The sequence below is a fragment of the Eremothecium sinecaudum genome, chromosome VI (assembly GCF_001548555.1).
Source record: "Eremothecium sinecaudum strain ATCC 58844 chromosome VI, complete sequence".
In the NCBI taxonomy this organism is placed as follows: domain Eukaryota; kingdom Fungi; phylum Ascomycota; class Saccharomycetes; order Saccharomycetales; family Saccharomycetaceae; genus Eremothecium; species Eremothecium sinecaudum.
This window is the reverse complement of record NC_030897.1, coordinates 472,694-491,581: the sequence shown is the minus strand read 5'-3', so window position 1 is coordinate 491,581 and position 18,888 is coordinate 472,694. Positions and strand designations below refer to the sequence as shown.

General features: G+C 39.8%; 10 protein-coding genes and 1 non-coding gene across 11 annotated transcripts; 6 read left to right on the top strand and 5 right to left on the bottom strand.

Annotated features, from left to right (window-relative positions):
• Nucleotides 1–81: 81 nt before the first annotated feature.
• Nucleotides 82–1,344, bottom strand: AAT2 (aspartate transaminase AAT2; the record flags this gene model as incomplete). Its single annotated transcript, XM_018133099.1, has 1 exon — nt 82–1,344. The coding sequence occupies one exon, from the start codon at nt 1,342–1,344 to the stop codon at nt 82–84; it is 1,263 nt and encodes a 420-aa protein (XP_017988775.1).
• Nucleotides 1,345–1,977: 633 nt separating this feature from the next.
• ASI1 (putative ubiquitin-protein ligase ASI1) lies at nt 1,978–3,942 on the top strand (the record flags this gene model as incomplete). The annotated part of the gene is made up of 1 exon (XM_018133100.1): nt 1,978–3,942. The coding sequence occupies one exon, from the start codon at nt 1,978–1,980 to the stop codon at nt 3,940–3,942; it is 1,965 nt and encodes a 654-aa protein (XP_017988774.1).
• Nucleotides 3,943–4,521: 579 nt separating this feature from the next.
• AW171_hschr63750 lies at nt 4,522–4,618 on the bottom strand. The gene has a single exon (XR_001930118.1). It is a non-coding gene; the product is annotated as an HFLSNR30 (small nuclear RNA).
• Nucleotides 4,619–4,856: 238 nt separating this feature from the next.
• Nucleotides 4,857–6,629, bottom strand: AW171_hschr63749 (HFL079Wp; the record flags this gene model as incomplete). Its single annotated transcript, XM_018133101.1, has 1 exon — nt 4,857–6,629. The coding sequence occupies one exon, from the start codon at nt 6,627–6,629 to the stop codon at nt 4,857–4,859; it is 1,773 nt and encodes a 590-aa protein (XP_017988773.1).
• Nucleotides 6,630–7,604: 975 nt separating this feature from the next.
• AW171_hschr63748 (60S ribosomal protein eL15) lies at nt 7,605–8,219 on the bottom strand (the record flags this gene model as incomplete). Its single annotated transcript, XM_018133102.1, has 1 exon — nt 7,605–8,219. One exon carries the CDS (start codon nt 8,217–8,219, stop codon nt 7,605–7,607), a length of 615 nt encoding a protein of 204 aa, XP_017988772.1.
• A 655-nt stretch (nt 8,220–8,874) lies between these two features.
• Nucleotides 8,875–9,216, top strand: AW171_hschr63747 (HFL081Cp; the record flags this gene model as incomplete). The annotated part of the gene is made up of 1 exon (XM_018133103.1): nt 8,875–9,216. One exon carries the CDS (start codon nt 8,875–8,877, stop codon nt 9,214–9,216), a length of 342 nt encoding a protein of 113 aa, XP_017988771.1.
• Nucleotides 9,217–9,518: 302 nt separating this feature from the next.
• NCW1 (Ncw1p) lies at nt 9,519–9,839 on the top strand (the record flags this gene model as incomplete). Its single annotated transcript, XM_018133104.1, has 1 exon — nt 9,519–9,839. The coding sequence occupies one exon, from the start codon at nt 9,519–9,521 to the stop codon at nt 9,837–9,839; it is 321 nt and encodes a 106-aa protein (XP_017988770.1).
• A 351-nt stretch (nt 9,840–10,190) lies between these two features.
• Nucleotides 10,191–10,466, top strand: PKR1 (Pkr1p; the record flags this gene model as incomplete). The annotated part of the gene is made up of 1 exon (XM_018133105.1): nt 10,191–10,466. One exon carries the CDS (start codon nt 10,191–10,193, stop codon nt 10,464–10,466), a length of 276 nt encoding a protein of 91 aa, XP_017988769.1.
• A 588-nt stretch (nt 10,467–11,054) lies between these two features.
• Nucleotides 11,055–14,318, top strand: EPO1 (Epo1p; the record flags this gene model as incomplete). Its single annotated transcript, XM_018133106.1, has 1 exon — nt 11,055–14,318. One exon carries the CDS (start codon nt 11,055–11,057, stop codon nt 14,316–14,318), a length of 3,264 nt encoding a protein of 1,087 aa, XP_017988768.1.
• A 355-nt stretch (nt 14,319–14,673) lies between these two features.
• STO1 (Sto1p) lies at nt 14,674–17,515 on the top strand (the record flags this gene model as incomplete). Its single annotated transcript, XM_018133107.1, has 2 exons — nt 14,674–14,698; nt 14,961–17,515. The coding sequence occupies 2 exons, from the start codon at nt 14,674–14,676 to the stop codon at nt 17,513–17,515; spliced, it is 2,580 nt and encodes an 859-aa protein (XP_017988767.1).
• Nucleotides 17,516–17,741: 226 nt separating this feature from the next.
• On the bottom strand, nt 17,742–18,857 carry DLT1 (Dlt1p; the record flags this gene model as incomplete). The annotated part of the gene is made up of 1 exon (XM_018133108.1): nt 17,742–18,857. One exon carries the CDS (start codon nt 18,855–18,857, stop codon nt 17,742–17,744), a length of 1,116 nt encoding a protein of 371 aa, XP_017988766.1.
• Between the last annotated feature and the right edge of the window lie 31 nt (nt 18,858–18,888).

Below are 18,888 nucleotides of genomic sequence, written 5' to 3'. Positions count from 1 at the left end.
GCTTCATTATTTAGACAGCATAGTGCTGTAAATCTTTTTCAGAACTTTTACAGATATCGACATATAACTAAATCAAGTCATTTATAGCTTTGATGCACAGAAGGTAGAAACGACCGAATGAATAGCACTAGCAACATGATCAATATTATTTTCGTTAATACCGGCAATAGAAGCTCTTCCGCTTGAAACCATGTAGACAGCATGTTCTTTTTCTAGCTTTTCCACCATCTCCTTGGACAATCCAGTGTATGAAAACATCCCGCATTGTTCAACTATATGATCCCAATTACCTGGGGTACGTAGCGCAAGTAACTTGTCCCTTAGCATATGCCTCATCTTCTTAATTCTAGTAGACATGGTTACCATATCACTCTTCCACTGTTCAGTCAATTCTGGAGTGTTGAGGATTTCAGAGACGATTTTAGCTCCGTATGCAGGAGGATTAGAGCATTCAGAACGAGTAATACGGTTTAACTGAGAAGTTAGTGTCGCTTTGGAGCTGGCTGTGGTCTTTGGGGTGTCTGCTCTTGGCATAACAACGTGGAATACGCCAACACGTTCACCATACATTCCGACGTTCTTGGCGAACGATTGACAGACTAGCACAGGTGCTTTGGATGCCAATTTGCTAACTCCGAAACGAAGAGAGAATGCATCATTGTCCAAATCTCCGGAAGCAAAACCTTGATAAGCAGTGTCAAACAGAACCATATGTCCTCTATCTGCCAACGCTTGGATGATTTGTTCCCATTCAGCTCTAGTAGGGTCCATTCCGGTTGGGTTATGGGCACAGGTGTGCAATAAGAAGACAGACCCTTCTGGAGATTGCAAAATAGTAGCAAGTAAACCCTTCATGTTCAAAGATTTAGTAGACTTGTCCCAATATGGGTATGTTTCTGTCTTCAACCCCTGCGTGTTGAAAATAGGGAAATGGTTTCCCCAGGTAGGGTCTGGAACATAGACTACAGCATCAGGTCTAGCGGCCAAAATCAATCTAGCAGCAGTATGTAGAGCACCAGTACCAGATAAAGTCTGAACAGATACAACACGTTCTTCTGTTAAAGCCTCAGAATCAGAGCCCAACAACACCTTGGCAGCAGCGGTAGTAAGACTATTCAAACCAGCGATACCTAAATATTCATGGTTGAAATCCGGGTCTTCGTGGATCATTTTCTCGGCAGCCGCAACACAAGGAAGCACCCAGGGCTTACCATTGTCATCTCTATAGGCGCCAATACCCAAATCAACCTTATTGTCACGCTTATCTGCAGTATACCTCCTCTTCAAGTCAAACAATGCATCCGGAGGTAACCTTACAAGTGATTCAAAAACATTAACAGACATATTAAACAATATTAAATAATTTCTTGTTCTTAGGTGAATCTAGCACAGCTTTAGAAGATGTTTCTGCTTCTGACGACACTATTAAAAACTGTCTTATTACTCACTGGACGAATTGCTCGAGCCGAAAAAAAAGAACGTGACTTAAATGTAAACCATGAAAAATTGTTGTAAGTATCTTGTGGATGGCTAATAGTATTAATTGAAGATAAAATTAGGTTGTGGAGATTTGAAAGCCGTTGGAGATATCTAACTGATTGAGTAGCAGTGCCTTGGCCAGTAGTAAATCGTTCCCCGACTATAAGCCTCCGGTGGATAAAAGGGCAACATCATTATGTACGATGGTGATGTTGTATCACATAACAAAGGATAACCATAACGCTATAAAGAAGTCCAGCAAATAACAATTATGGCTTGCATATGGTGGCTATGATTGTTTAGGACTTCACCAATGGGTATCTCTTTTTCCCTGCTTTCAGTCACTGTTAAGGTATCTATTTCTTGTGTTTTAAATAATGTCGAAAATGATACTATTTAGTAAATAAAATGACAGACGTAAAGATAATAGCTTAAACTAATTACTTTACAAGGAGTTGATTTTGTCAAAACAAAAAGCAGTAGTGAAAGGTATTTTGGATGAGCACAAATATATTGGAACGGTTGGAGTATTTAAATCAATCGTCGCGAGCTCTTGTAAATGAGAGTGTGCCGCTATCGTCATTGGTGAATATCCCCTATAAAATCTATAAGTCATTTTACGATGCTATTGTTGCGCAATATGCGACCTCATTGACCAATCCGGATCTGTTACCATTCAATACGGAGACATTTATGAGCTCTGTTGGTTACTTCTTTAGTAGCTATGCAGTGGGGTGTTTTTTGATTGCTTTGGTTTTGAGTCGGTTGTCTGCAATGTCAAGTCTACGATCAAATACAGTAAGAGCAACGATACCGAATTGGTCTAGGATTGGATTGCATAGTGTGGCAATTTTGGCTATCCTCTATGCGTTGTGTGGACTTGTTGGTCAGTTTCAGCCAACCATATTGCGGGGTGTCATAAAGCAGAGGGATGTCCAGTCCTTTTTGTCTGAAACATATGTTGTTTTGACGCTTTCCCACTGTATAGAGACGTTCCTTTGTATTACCACCAATGGAAAACCACTTGAGGAGTCGGATTACACTATTTTCGAGCTTTCTGCACAGTTCTATGTTATGACAAGGAGCAACGCTACTGTATGGGAATACGGCCCGGATTGTCTAATGGCGCTTTCTGGCCGTTTTATTATACATTTGGTGGAATTGTTTAAGAAAAGGCAACGTAGACTATTATGTTCAACTGTTCTAAATGTTGGCTTTATATGCTATCTTGTTTACCAGGTACATCAGTATGGATTTGGCTCACTGTCTTTATTCACAAAATGGAAACACTTTCCGAAGTTCTTATCACTTTTCATCATCCTGGCATCAGTAGCATGTTATTCCTTGGCATGTATAGTTCGTTGGAATTGCACTCAAACCCCAGGTACGTCGCCAACAGAAGACCTACAGTTCCATACATTCATTTGCAATTGGTACAAGAATTTAAACCTCACTGGTGAAGAAGAATTCAGTAATACAGTTATGAAACTCGCTCTACTGTTCTGCAATCCAGACCACAGGAATGCTCATGGACTACACAGAGAGTTCCCTGCCATAAGTCCTGCAACCTCCTTACACAAAAGTTATATTGTGAGCGGGTACATGAATAAGATGTCAAATATACCCGACGCTATATCTGGAGATAAGGTTGCTCTTAAGCATAATACCAAGTCACTTGTCACAAGGTTTGTTTGGCTACTGTGGTTGGTATCTTCCATTTTAAAGCTTATAAAGCGCTTATTCAAGGTAACACCAGAAAACAAACCTAAAATACCTGAGGTAAAACAGAGAAACGTCCCCAATTTTAATGACTACATAAACGAGAACAACTATTCGAAATTTATGACGACTGAAAACGATGAAAGAACTAAGCTCCTGCTTCCGGAAGAGGATAACTCAGAAGATTATGTGCAGGAAGACTGCCCCGCAGATGATGAAAGTGACAGTGATATATCAGAGGACGAAGAAAGCTCCATTATTTCTAGAGGTGCTGAAGAATATACGAGTCCAATTCAAGAAGTACTTTCTCCACAGAGCATACTAGAGATCGTAAGCTCGCCAAAAGATGTTTCATGGTACTTGTCAATGTGGAAAATACTAAACTGCGAACTTTCCATGAATAGGCGGTTAACAAGATCGCAATATGCTGTTCTAAACGAAAATGATATTCTTAATGAAGTTATACTTCGAAAGCAGCTAAATGCATGCGACAAATCTATTAAAAGTAACGAACCTAATGATAATGAAGAATTGGTTATGGGTGAAGAAGATGATAGCAATGCGAACGAAATCGATATGACTTGCGTTGTTTGTAAAACAAATCAACGTACAATCGTGGTTTGGCCATGTCGTTGTTTCTCTTTATGTGAGGAATGCCGTGTGTCACTTGGCTTACGCGGTTTTAAGTCATGTGTCTGTTGTCGATCAGAGGTTCATGGCTATAGTCGATTGAACACTGTATGAAAATCATACTTTTTTAGTAATTTGTACATGTGTATAACTGTCTATATACATCGCTTCGAGGTATTGAAATCATCTATCAATCTCGCGGTAGATACTACTTTAGGATGTACTGCCCTTCAAAGGTGTGCATTAATTAATCCGGGTAATGATTTTCAGAATTTCTTTTTATGGTGAAAGTATAAAAATCAAAGGACATTAGATTCTTGCTTGTAACTTAAGTCTCTTCTTAGAAAGCCAAGGCCCGGTGTACTAAGTAATACGGGGAAGAGAAAACTGAGGGACTCACTTCATCGTGACTTTCTTATGGGTTCTGGCCATTGAGGCTTAGCTTCTTCATATCTTATGCACTGATCGACGCTCGAGAGGCAGAGTCTTAAGGAACTATGTGATAAGCTATACATTTGGCTACTTCTCCTCTGTCCCTTTTGGGACGGGGTCTGAGTCGTGTCGCGTGTAGCGTATCCTTTGGTTGTTGTCACTTCGGTGATTGAGACAGAAGCAGCCCCGTCGACGGGTAACTTAGATTAAGTAGGATGCATGATTTTGAGTTCTCCTTAACATTTTTACGGGTGTGAGGATTGAGTTCGATCGTCTTTGTTGTCGTCCTACAGCGGTATATTCCTAGACTCTGTGTAGGTCCTATGGGCCAGTTGTCACTTGGGTAAAACCATACTGCAGACATTTTAATATATAGATAGGTAATTCTTGCATTGTAAGCGCAGGTGTGAAAAACACAAAAATGTCAAGTTTCTATGTAACACCACACTCACTTATCTTCTAAAAGTGTATAATTGTAGGCCGTGGTAAAGATAAACATTTTATATATGATAATTATTAACTTCAGTAGTTGGGAGTAACGTTCGCCTATACTTCATACTATGTTTTGCCTATTATTGCATATTATATTTCTCTTCTCAGTGATGGAACAAACGGATAGGATTCTCAACGTAAACCAAGTCAAAAGAGTCAGCAGCAGCAAAAACAGCTCTATCCATAACAGACCCCGATGGTGCAGCAATATATTTGACACCAGATTTGACAGCTCTATAGACGTTATCTGGGAATGGGAAGAAAGCGTCAGAAGAAAGAGCGACATTGCTCAACTTGGACAACCATTCCTTTCTATCTCCTGCAGTGAACGGTTGAGGAATTTCCACAAATTTAGATTCGTACTCTTCCCTCTCAGGACCTTCAGTTGGGACTTGACCAGATACAAATAAGTCTATTGCGTTGGATTTTTCGGGTCTCTTGACGCCCTTGGCCCATTTAAATGACAAAACTCTTGGATGCTGTCTCAACCACCAGTTGTCTGCCTTCGCGCCTGCCAATCTAGTACAGTGAATTCTAGATTGTTGACCAGCACCTAAACCGATAACCATACCGTTCTTTGCATAGCATACAGAGTTAGATTGAGTGTATTTTAGGGCAATGGTTGCAACAGTCAAATCAACAATGGCAGTTTCGGTCAAATCTTTGTTAGCAGAGACAATTTCCTTGAATGAAGACTTGTTAATAATTGCATCATTTCTCTTTTGTTGCAAAGTAACACCGTAAACTTGCCTCGATTCTAGAGCCTCTGGAGTATAGTTTGGATCAATCTGCAAAACACAGTACTTACCAGATTTTTTCTTCTTCAATATTTCCAAAGCCTCTGGTTCGTACCCTGGTGCAATTACACCATCTGAGACTTCCTTTGAAATTATCTTGGCAGTTGGGACGTCCACAATGTTTGATAGAGCAATCCAGTCACCAAAGGATGACATTCTGTCGGCACCACGTGCCCTAGCATATGCACAGGCTAGAGGAGATAAGTTTTCAATATCGGAAACAAAGTATACTTGCTTCTCGACCTCTGAGAGAGGTAAACCAATTGCTGCACCTGCAGGAGAAACATGCTTGAAAGAAGCAGCAGCAGGCAAATTCAAAGAAGCCGATAACTCCTTCACCAAAGGCCAAGAATTCAATGCATCTAGTAGGTTAATGTAGCCTGGAGAACCAGACAGAACCTTGAATGGAAGTTCTTCCTGCTTTAGAGCAAAAGCCTGGGCTGGCTTCTGGTGAGGATTGGCACCATAACGTAAAGGATATTGGGATCTTCCCTCAGAATACTTCTTTCTGAAAAAATCAGAAATAGCAGCATCATAGTCGGCAGTGTGTTCAAAGGCCTTCAATGCCAACTTGTTTCTTAGGTCCTCAGTGATCTCACCTTTAGACAATTCATTCAAGAAGCGTGGGTAGTCCTTAGGATCAGATAAAATAGTGACTCTGGCGTGATTCTTAGCGGCGGCTCTCAATAGGGTAACTCCACCAATGTCAATTTCTTCAACCGCTTCAGGAACTGTCACACCGACCTTAGCAACAGTCTCTTTAAACGCATAAAGGTTGCAAACAACGTAGTCAACTTTTTCAATACCTTGTTCCTTTAAATCCTTCTCATCTGACTCTAAATTCCTTGCAAGAATACCACCGTGCACCGCAGGATGAAGAGTTTTAACACGACCGCCTAGCATCTCTGGTGCATGTGTTATTGATGAGACATCCTCAACTTGAAAACCCGCTTCACGAACCATGCGAGCAGTACCACCTGAAGCTAAAATTCTGACATTATTTTCAGCCAATCCTTTAGCCAAATCCAATAGACCTGTCTTGTCATAAACAGACAGGATAGCAGTCTTACTGTATGGCATTATGTTTTTCTTTCAATTAATGATCCTTCTAATCAAAAAACAAGGGGGGTGGCGTGTACTTCACCAAGTAATTAAAGCACTCAGCTATAAAAATTGAAAATTTTTTTTTTTTTTAGATTTATGTTAATAAAAAAAAACATAAAACTATTGCAGAGCTGTAACTTAATAGCTTGTTGTTAGTAGTTCAACCTTTTTTAATTAACGGCGATGATAGTCTGAAAATTAATATTTTTTCTATATAGAAAAAATCAACTTCTACCTATAATTACGAGTTACGAGTAATGTATATTAATTTTTCAAGCGACTTATAAAAAAAGGTTATCGAATGACGCAGAACAATAAAAATAAATTTAAATCAGCAATTTAGTACCTTAGAAAACTTTAAAATAGAACAATTCTTAGTAACTTTATATTATAAAATATGTGAGCATCCATGAAATTGGGTCACCGATAACTTGGAAACGTATGTAAAGTTTCTCGTAAACATATCTTAAAACTTCTCTTGTGAAAGATTAACAATAAGCTAGACAATAAGGGTAAATTTATTACATAGAACGTTTGTCGCTCCGGTCACGAGTCAGAAACTGACTACGTTTGTAACTGTGAACGACCATAATAAATTATCAATATGGCGGCTTCCACCATTACAAATTAGGTTTTTTGACAGTGGTGACAGTGATGACAGTGTCGAGCTATCGATGTGGGTTATTTGTCGTTAATAGTGATTAAACGTGCAATGATCTTCGTTACTGGTGACACCAATTGTTCCGGAATATGCTACGTTTGCAGGGCATATGAACGGCTTAACGTCAACAAGAAATAAAGTTAGCAGAGCTATGTCATTGAAGAAAAAAATCCGGTTGATTAGAAAATTTACACAGAAGTAGGCTAGTGGTATGTAGGCAGAAAGTAACGAAAAATCGGACTGAGTAGTATACATAACTAGGAAGTGTAAACTTATATTCAAACAGCCGATTATTTTCTGTATCTCCATAGAGACAAAGTGTTTTGTCTCTTCCAGGTCTTTCTTCTACCAGCTTGAGTGTTGTGGAATCTATGACCCTTGTTGATACCTCTGGACTTCTTACCAATAGAAGTTAGACCTCTGCTTTCACGGTGCTTGTGAACAGGGTTAGCGATCCAGTTGATTCTTGCATCTCTTCTAATGGCTTTGTGAGAAGGATCGACCAAAATGACCTCGAAGTACTTGTATGTAGAGTCTTGGTTGATCCAGTAGGAGTTCAAGACTCTCAAGTTAGCAGCTCTTCTTCCAACTCTCTCCTCGGCAGTAGATCTCAAAGATCTTTGGTACTTCAATTGGTTAACACCTTGGTTGGTTGGCTTACCGTAAGTAGCACCCTTTGGCACAGGTCTCTTTCTGTTACCACGTCTAACTCTGACACGGTAGATAACGAAACCTTGCTTAGCCTTGTAGCCCAATCTTCTGGCCTTGTCTGGTCTGGAAGGTCTGGAGGCTCTGTGGATGACGTTCTTTTGTCTGTATTCCCAGACTCTGACTCTTTGCAAGAATCTCAAAACGTCTGATTGCTTCTTTCTTTGCAATTCTTCCAAATACTTGTATGCACCCATTGCTGCTTGTTGGTCACTTGATGATGGTTTATTAAAACTACAACTAATCAGGTGTAATGAAGAGGAAGAGATAATGCAGATATTTATTGCGGAAGAAAAAATTTCAGCGTGCGTGAATTCCCCGGCACGGCGAGTGGACCGAGTTTTTCGCTATTGCTCAGGGTAATCTTTTCTGAGGAGGGTAACATAGTTAAGCTTACGACCAGGGCGGTAAAATGCACAATAGCCGTATACCCGCGGGCAAGTAGCACTGGGGTTAGCATCATGCTTAACGCCGAAATGGTATATCAGGCGATTTATCTACCGGGTAACCGCCAGAGTGGTAGCCGCGAGGCTAAAGCAGTTAAAAAACCTCCGGGTAACAACTTTCCGCTACCCCAGAAGGGTCTTTTTCTCCCATGACGTGGGTTATTGTTATTTTTGGCGATCACGAAACTCCAGACCGTTGTCGTCATCGTTTCTGGGTCTGGAACCATTCGAAACCAGTTCTTCAACAGTTAATATCATAAACGCCATGATAAATTTACAATAACTTTAAGATCTTGCTACTGCTTATAAAAACGAAATAGTTGCTCCAGAAAATTTTTATTACACAATACAGACGAAACCTTTAAATCTTTCGATGGCTAATACCCTAGATCCCTTATTTCGTTAAATGTATCCACACCCAATAATAACAGATACCGCTGTAAATACTTCGCAGTCGATAGTATATGAAATATCTGGAGACCCAGGGGCGAGAACATCATTATTGACGTTGGACGATGAGAGCTTGAGCACTTACTACCAAAGTTTAAGTATGGCAGAAGCTGCAACGAATACGATTACCAGTACGGTGAAGTCCCTGGCCTCTGCAGGAAGCCCTGCTGGAACAGGCGCTGGATCTATAAACGGGGCCAATTCTACGGCGTCTTCTAACCTTGCATTTACAGGCGTACATAGTTGGAAACTTAGTTTTTCGATGATGTTTCTTATTTTCACGGCTGCTTTTCTCTGACGTCAAAAATTAATTTCCCGCCATTATTTTCTTTTCGGCGTCATAGCCGCCTCAAGAAAGTAATAAGGGTTTGCTTCTAGAGCTCCGGCATCAACGAAACACAGGGGTCATACGTCAATGGCACTTTTTTCACAATGAATTGAAACTAATTTCCATGTCAATACTTCTGAAAAGCATATTTAAGGCTTGCTAATTGAGAATAAATTCATTCTTTCTACCTTTTCTATTCTATTTTGTTTAAACTTCAGTAACGACAAGAATTACTTTCACTACATCGTTATTACATCGCTAAATCAAGAAATATGACTTCTGTTGTTATATCTGCCATTACGAGTTTGGTTCAAACCGAAAACGTCGCTCCATCATCTGTCAGCTCAAGCTTCGACTCCATTGAGTCTTCAATGTCTAACTCTGCTTCCGTTTCCACCGTCACCAGTCTCAGCAGTGGCTCCAGCTTTAGTTCGAGCTCTAGCTCTAGGTCTAGCAGAAGTTCTTCAAGCTCTGCGTCTGCATCGAACGGTGCGGCGGCTGTTGGCGCAATTGCGAACCCTGTTTCCTGGAAAGCAGGGGCTATGCTAGGTGCATTCTTTTTTGGTTCATTCGTCCTAGGTACCAGCTTGTGAGCGGTTCCACATGCAGTGATGCTATTGCTGCGGGATTTTGGCGTTATTAAAATGGAGGCCCGAGGTTAATAATGAGTGTATATATAAATAGAAATATACACACCAATAATTAATACAATGGCGTCCAAGCGCTTTAGTTTTTTATTATGCCGCGTTGATCTTGTATTGTGCAGCTGTGAAGCTCATCACATTATCAATGTTACTCTATGTATGAAAAAGTAATTAATAGATCAGATGATTTTCAATATTTACAAATTAGTTCTCGCCAGTTACCACTACGTCTGTTAATCAACCTCATCTACATATTTACAAATAGAGGCAGACGCAGGCTATATATATCCTTTTATATTAATGGCAAACTTTTTTATTGCGCTTTGGGAGAGCATTTTTCGGCCTGGAACCACACCGCAATTGGTTGCTGCAACAAACGCGTCGTTTGCTATTCTACTTGCGGTATTGTTCTCCTTGCTATACGTAACCCGCAGCGGACATTTCATAGCACTCTCGGTCATCGCCATGCTGCTTTGGATTACCGTGATATGGTTCGTTCGGGAGTTGAAACAAGTTAACCTAAAGAGCAACGAAGAGCTCGACGTAGGAAAGAATAACAAGAAGAAAGGAGATTGATTACAATACTGGTTTTCGAGTACTTTAACTATGTGGGCTGATTCTAGGGGAGACGTTGTCCCGAGACGATAGTAATGCTGTGCCGAGAATGTAATCTATCACCTGATATCTGTCGTATGTGGTGATATATAGTCCTAATCCGCTGCCCACGTTGTACAACGTACGCACAGAGGTTTAAAGTGAGCACGCATGACAAGCAACTGCAGCAGTTTTCCTTGCCGGACTTCTTAACTGTATATTATTAATAGCATTCTGTGTGTTGTGTTTTTCTGCCAGAGCGGTTTGTGTATGTGTCCAAAAAAGAAAAGTTGTTGCTCGATATGCCAAAAATTGTCTACTAGTACTTAATGTTAGTATACTATATTATACAATACTTAAAGTTTCGATAGCAAGTAAAATCAGAACCCCCCGTGTAAAGTTCAAACGAGCATTATAAGGCGGGAATATATTAGGGAAGTGGTTTAATCAGGAAAGTGAAAGATATTTCAACAAGTTGCGAATAAGGTGGCTTTAAACTTATTCGATATACGTATTGAGGATTTTGTGAAGTAGTTGTGTTAAAAGGTAAATTTTAGGAAGTACGCAATAATGGATGCCGGATTACAGGCTATTAATAATTACCGTACACCTGGTGGTAGGATACCAGTGGCGGATCCGTATGGAAATAGTGGAATGAGCGGATACGGTGTGCCGCAGAGCATCACAGCTGAACAGTCATATAATATAAATCCTGCAGTACGCCAAGTAGGTGGAGGAATGAAATCAGGTGCGGTCGTTTATAATAACAGTGATAAGAGAACGAGGACTTCGTCGTTAAGCTCGATGTTGACTACGCTTTCTCGGGGTAAACATAGAGGCGTAGATGATTTGGGTGCTAAAAAAGGTGACAGCGATGATGAAGAAGAAGTTCTGCTGCCACAAATCAATGATACTATAGTTACGTATGATGACATTTCCGGCCTTCGAAACAATGGAGGTCATAAATATGGATATGGTGGAGCGATGGACGATACTACGCCTATAATTCCAACAGTTATCACTAAAGAGGAGCATCGTAATGTGAGCAATACTGCATACAGGAAGCTGATGGTTTCTCAGAAAAAGAGTGCCATGAGTATGCTGGGTAGGGATAATCGGCAGCCTATGGAGCCTCTAAATGAGGGAAGAGCAATGTCACTCCAGACACAAGGATATCGGTCACAACAGAGGGTTGGGCTGCCTGGAGGTCTCCATCCTCATCCTGGCGTGCATGCCGTACAGCAGTATGGGAGTTCTCGCTCACAATCTATGATGACTGGGAACGCAGAACATCCCAGGCAAAGGATGAGAGAATATGCTTCGCCTCCGGGGTCAGGAGGGGCAGGACCTAAGGCGATGTCTCTGACAGCACAATCAACGTATGCTAGAAATCTGGGGCAGCCTGCATTTGCAGGACCTCCTCATAGCGCGGGCGCTGCAACTAGTCCCCCTCAATCGTATTCAGCTTTGAAGATGTCCGAGTACATGCCATATCAAGCTGATAGATTTGGACAAAATCCAAGAACAATGTCGTTGCAAAATCAGTATCCCGGTAGGCATCCCGGATTTGTTTCGCAGCCAGGGTATCAAGGACATGTAGGCCACTCGGTTACTCCAGGTCATCCGGGTCATCCAGGTCATCTAGGTCATCCAGGTCATCCAAGTCATCCAAGTCATCCAAGTCATCTAGGTCATCCAGGTCATCCAAGTCATCCCAGCCTTCAAGGTCATCCAGTCCATCCGGTCCATCCGGTCCACCCAGGGCATCAAGGGCATCAAGGACGTCAAGCGTATCCAAGTGGCAATCTGATGACTGTCCCGGTAAGTGGTCCAGGAGGAACTACTATAGGTATGCAAATGGCTACTCCTGCACGCTTTCAACAACAGCAGGTTTTGCAGCCTCAGCAAACTCCTCAATCTCAACAAACTCAGCAAACTCAGCAGGTTCAGCATGCGTTTTCACAACCTACTACTAAAATTGGATACGCAAAAGGCAATGAAAATTATATGAATGGTAGCAATGCAGATCCTGGTGGAATGCACAGAGAGACTGTCAATGGGAAAGGCCCAGGTGGACTTGCAAAATCTGAGATTGGAGACCATACTAAATCAACGTCTGCGCTGGCACCAGTCAAGGTAAATGTCTTGAAATTGTCTGCTCAGAAACAGCAGGAAATTCAAGTGGCCACTCGTGAACTGGAGCAGAAGAGGAAGGAGCAAGAGCAAAGAGAAAGGGAGCAAATTTTGTACGCAAATTCCGTTCGTGAGTTAGGAAAATCCTCTAAATCTGAGGAAGAGATTCAATCTACTTCAGGGCAAGACGCTGTTGACGCTAAGGCGGCACCTAGCTCTGATGTATCTGATATTGATTTGAGTCCAGCAGATATTTTGGTTAATGGTTTAAACTCGTTGGATACTAATGACCCTCAGGATATGTGCATATTAGACAAAGATTTTGTGGATGATGAACTTCTCGGCGGTGCGACAAGTGCGACTCAAGTATCTTCTGCTTCCAACGTAATGAGCAAAGAGCGTCCTTCAAGTACCGAATCTGCAGCTTCCACAATGCAAAAGAATGAGAATGAATCTACACCCACAATGAGATGCTCTATGTCTAGCAAAGATGATGTGCAGGCTACGGTGCCAATTTTATCAAGTATACAACCACCTTTATCGAGTGAAAAGTCGAAGGAAGGTAGCGTATCTACAGAGATGTCCCCTGATGTTGTTCAGGATGGTAGCGTTTCGAATTCCAACAAGGAACGCGGTTTCATGAAGGCAAAGAAATTTCTCAAAAAGTTATCAAGAGGTTACAAGGAAGGAGAATCCCCGGAACCTTCCTTAATTCCTGCCGAAGTCAGCAATAATGAGAAGGTCTCCTATGATAACTCGGGGAGAAGGTACACGGTGGCCACAAGCTTCCGTTCCTTTAAAGCATCAGATGATTATCCCGATACTTTAGACAAGAGGAGGAGTATGATAACCGCCGTGAGTGATAACAAACTAAGCCCATTGCCAAAGCGGAGATCTTTCCATTCATTGTTCTCCACACCTTCTTCCTTCCACTTATATCAGGTCCGCGCAGGGAACACTGCTTCTTCTGCTGCAATAGGTGTTGACGCTGCCGATGATACTCCTCAGGAGCGTGATGAAGATGAGTTTGCAACCTTAGGCGCTACAGATAAACAGGACTCTTCTACTACCGAAAATGATGATGAGGTCGCTGCTGATCCTGCTATTGACAACAATCCAGCATCCACAGAGCGTGATAAAAGCTCCACAGGGGCTACCACGGCCTACGAAGAAGACGAGTTCCATTTCGACCAGGAGTTGTTCTCAGATCTCTATCTTCCTTACTTCGCTCAGGAACTTGAGGAATTGGAACCTCCCGCAGTTGTTGCAGCGGATAGACCGAAACATAAGTTCAAAACAATCCATATTAATCCTGCACAGTTGAGTATTATAAACAGTAATAAAGCTTTGATGAATGACCTACATCTTTTGTCGCAGGAATTGGCTGAGTCAATCGTTCGAGAATCACATTTAGAACAAAAATTCCTTTCAACACAAAGTGAAGAGGAGGCAAGGGCACTATCCCAAGTGGATATCGAAATTGAACTAAGGAAAAAGTCTTCAAAGATAGTCGAATTAATTCAGACGTTGAACGATGAAAGACTTAAGAGATTTATTGCAGAAGAGCAGCTACTATTGGCCGAAAACAATGCAAAACCAAGCAACCTTGACCTCGTTTATAAGATCAGTCAAATGGAGAAAGAATTGCAGAAGAAGAATAATGAAATCAATTTACTAAAAGCTAGACAATCCCAGAAATAAACGTTTTGTAAATTTTTTGTGTATAAACCTATGATAGCATGTTCTCTTGAATCTTTACCAATTAACCTTCTGCGACAATGACCTTCAGAGAGAATGATAATGAGGTCTGGTAATTAATATGTCAATTTAAGAGTACTTTTGAACCAATTCACTACTTGTTGAAGTTCAGATCTACTGCAAGTCGGAATTAAATCTAAAAACTCTTACACCGCATACAAAGTTCTCAGAATGAAAATTGTGAACTCAATTGAACTTCAAAATAGTCTATATACATATAACATAGCGTTCATCAATATAATTGCAAAGAAATATAACTGTACATCATAATCCCATAGCTTAGTGCTTTTTTCAACTTATGTCAGGGATGAAGAGAAGATATGGTATGTTTAATATTACTTTAACTTGTTATGTCAATGGCCAAAAGAGGTTGAATCACACCTGTCATGGATGTCGTTTTAACGACTATTACATCGTAACAATGTTTTGTGGCAAGACCTGAAGCCCGTCATTCAACATATAAAAAGGATATTTGTACGAATCTGCTTGTATTAGTTTGAGATTATACCTTAGATTTGGTTGCATCAAACAAATTATTCCCAACAATTCCCAAAATATAATATACTAACATGATTCTACCAAAAGACTATGAAGAAGAAGATGGCTACCGTGACTTTAGACCACGCTATCCAAAGAGGCAACGATTGCCACCAGTCGTTCAACTTTGCAAGGATATGTTACCGGATATCAGAACTATAGGAGAATCTGTTAAAGCATTTGAAGAAGATATCAAGTTCTTGAGTGAAGCAATCATCAATGAGTTCGGTAACGATGAGTACTTCAACAATGCCCTGTTGTCTACGTTTAATGCGTTAATATTAGAGCAACCCCACAAGCAACCAGCAATTGCTCTATTGACCATGGTTGTCAGCTCTGGAAACCAAGCAGCTGGTAAGAATATCATAAATCACTTCTATGGGAAATTAAAGCAATGGATCAATGCTAGTGTTGATGATGAGTTTGAAGTGACCTCCAATGAAACTGGTCCATGGAATAAAGTTAAGTTGACTTTAAGATTTCTTTCAATGTTGACTCCCATTGTTCCTATCAGCGATGTCATCGGTTTATACTACAAATTTTTTGAACTAGCCATTGCATTGAAGAGGGCAGGAACTGGAAAGAGAAATCCATTGTCCGAGGCTATTTACACAAATACCTTGTTGAATATTCCTTATTTATTTTTCTACAACAAAGAGAGTGATGAGTTAAAATCGAAAGTTAGCGAGTTAATTTCATTTGTGGAGAATAACTATGTCGTGGAGACCGTCGATTTATCTTTGACTAAGGAATATAATAAAAACCTTCCATACCAACCAATTCAATGGGTTGAGGTTGTGTTATCAAATGTTAAAAACGCGTTGGCAAACGATATGGATGAGCTAAGAAATTTGTTCCCAGATTACCAGCATATTTTGGTTGCAACCAATACTGGACAAGGTTTTAATGATCCTTTAATAATGCCTGATGTAGAGAAACTATTACCTTTCAGTGGATTAGATAAAGGTTTAGGATCTGTGGATAGTATGTGGAAGACCCCAAGAACTGCTTTCCAAGTTTATTTGCCAAATGTTGTGGGCGATTTTTCTACTGTGGTTCCAATAACAACTTATACTGGTATGCTATTTGATGACATAACAGTTGATATTGTGGAAAGTCTAGAATTTAATAGACATGAGGTTGCAAGGCAAGTTGTTACTTTAGATTTATATTTCAAGCCTGGTATCTTTACTGAACCAGGTCTGTCAGTAGCACAACTATTGGCACAGCACAATGAATCTCCAGAGTTATCAACCTATAAGATCGAGGATTTGGCTATTGAAAATATTTTGGGTTTGATCTTCAAATTACCAACTGTTACCCAATCGTTTGCTTATTTCTACACGTTATTGGTTGAAATTTGTCAAAATTCACCAAAAGCTATTGCTCCAGTGTTCGGTAGAGCCTTTAGGTTGTTTTACAATAATTTGGATAATATGGACCATGAATTGAAGATGAGATATCTAGATTGGTTTTCAATCCAAATGAGTAATTTCAACTTTTCGTGGAAATGGAACGAATGGGAGCAAGACTCAATCGCGTTTTCTAAGTCATTCTACAATCCTAAAATTACATTTGCAAAGAACTTGATTAGGAAGGAATTAAGATTAACTTCTAATAGACCTGATGTGGAAGACAGTTTGACCCCTGAATTTAAACAGTATCTTGATGCATCTTATATTCCCAGGGATAAGTTAAGGAACTACTACCAATCTTTTTTCACTAATTTTGAGATTGATCCAGAAATCATTAAGGACAACACTTTGATATTTAAAAACCAATCTTTCCCATTCCATGAAAAGGTGACGTCTATTTTAGATTATTTCCACAAACCACCATCGGATAAGAACGTAGGAGAATTAGAATCAATATTGAAGGATATCCAAGAAAGCAATGGTTCGATCATTTCAGACTTCAATAAGTTCGCCATAACATTACTAATTCAAGCTTTGGTATTTTCTGGTAATAGATCTCTTTCGCATGCAAACAAATATATTTCTGACGCCAAAAATGATTTAGTAACAATTCTAGGTAAGATTGAGCTTCCAAATGAAACCAAAGAACAATGGATTACGGAAGCTGTTCTAAGGTACTGGAACTGCAATTCTCAAAATGGTTTTTTGATCACAGATTCGTTCAAGCATAATGAATTAATCACAGCAAAGTCCATTTTGTCATTTTCTTTCGACGAGCTAGACGGACAAAATCTGGGGTTGGTTGATGCCACATCTATTGAATCTACATTCAGAACATTGACTGAGATGGCTCTTCAACAGACAAGTGATTTTAGTGTCTTTGAGTTTGTTTTTGAAAGGTTAGTTACTATTTCTAATGAAACTATCTATCAACTTGGAACCTCGGAAGAGATTGTTGCACCTATTGTAGACAATGAGTCTACGTTTGACGATGACGAGTTGGCAAGGCTAGACCTCATGTGGAAGTATGAATGTGCTATGGGATTCATTAAGAGTATTTTGAGAAAGTATTCCGATGAATACTCCATTCTTCTAGATAAATTCAGATCAGGTATAGATCAAACTGTTTCACATGAGCCCACAAAGAAACAATTGATTCAATGGTTTGACGAAATCCGTGAATTATGAAAGTTATAAATAGTGTGTATATTATCTTATTGGTATCTTTCTTTTACCCTTAATTATATATCCTCAGAAGATTTGATCAGTTACCAATATAAATAACTCAATGGCTTCTTATGATTAGAGTTAGCAAATGCTAGTCTCTATGCTATTGTGGGTGTTATTGGAATAAATTCGTTTTATTTGCTCCATCACTTTGTATAACCTTACAAAATACATGATGATATTAGTTTTATCTTCTTACTACTGAGTTAAAACTGTCAGTAGTCGATGAATAGTAGTCGTCGATGGTAGAGTTATTAGTACTTGATGATTTCTTTTCTTTCTGAGAAGACATTAAATGAATAGCTGTTGAACTTTTGCTTGGTGAAGCCAAAGAAGGAGTCCATGAACGCAAATTTACAAGTTCTTCATTTAATCTAAAACCTGAAGAGGATGCAGAGTATGAAGCGTCGCTTTGAGACATTGTGGAGTGTATAAATGGGAGTATGCCATCTGTTCGTCCACGATCAACTTCCTTCTCAGCACTAGGTAATAAATCACTAAAAAAAAGGGTCAATTCCATGAAGTCTATAAAATTCGCCCTAGTAACAGGTTTTCCTTGGTACCTTATGGTCTCATATAAATCGATGTATTTCTCGGCCAACTTTGTATGTTCCCCGGTGGATGGAAAATGAGCATGGACTTGTTGGGCAAAAGTAGTTCCAAGATTTATATCTAACTCCGCATTATTGATGAATATACCCTGAAACTTTAGTCTATCAGCAATAATCTTGACACAGGTTTGGTAATTAACCAACGGCGGAATCTTGTTATCATGCACAGCATTAAGGCTCTTAGGCGGTTCCAGACCATCATGCACAACCATCTCAACCGGCTTTGAGAATTTCCTCCTGAAGTCATGAGTAAATTTAAGAAACTTGTTTATTTGATCTCGACACTCCTTATTAGGTATATCTCGATCCGTTATTGGAATGTAACGTTTTGGTATTTCCTGCATACACGACCTGAAAACTAATATCCTACCAACACCAAGTACCACACTCATAACTGCAATTACTATTAATGCACCAAACACAATAAACATATTCAGAGCATCATTCGGAGTCATGGAAGCCCTTACAATGCAATCAATTGGCATTGCCAATGAAAACAAAATAACGAGCAACAGTAATAGCAATGAACATAATCTACGGCTCCATGTTGGTATATTTAACGACATTTCAAATGCAATTTCATCACAGATTCTTTTTAGTTTGTTTCTGTCTTCTTCAAGTTCATTTGTTTTAATATGGAAACCATATTGTGATTTCAAATTCAATATGATAATTACGTAATAATTTATCATATATTTAAATATTCATAAGATTTGATACAGA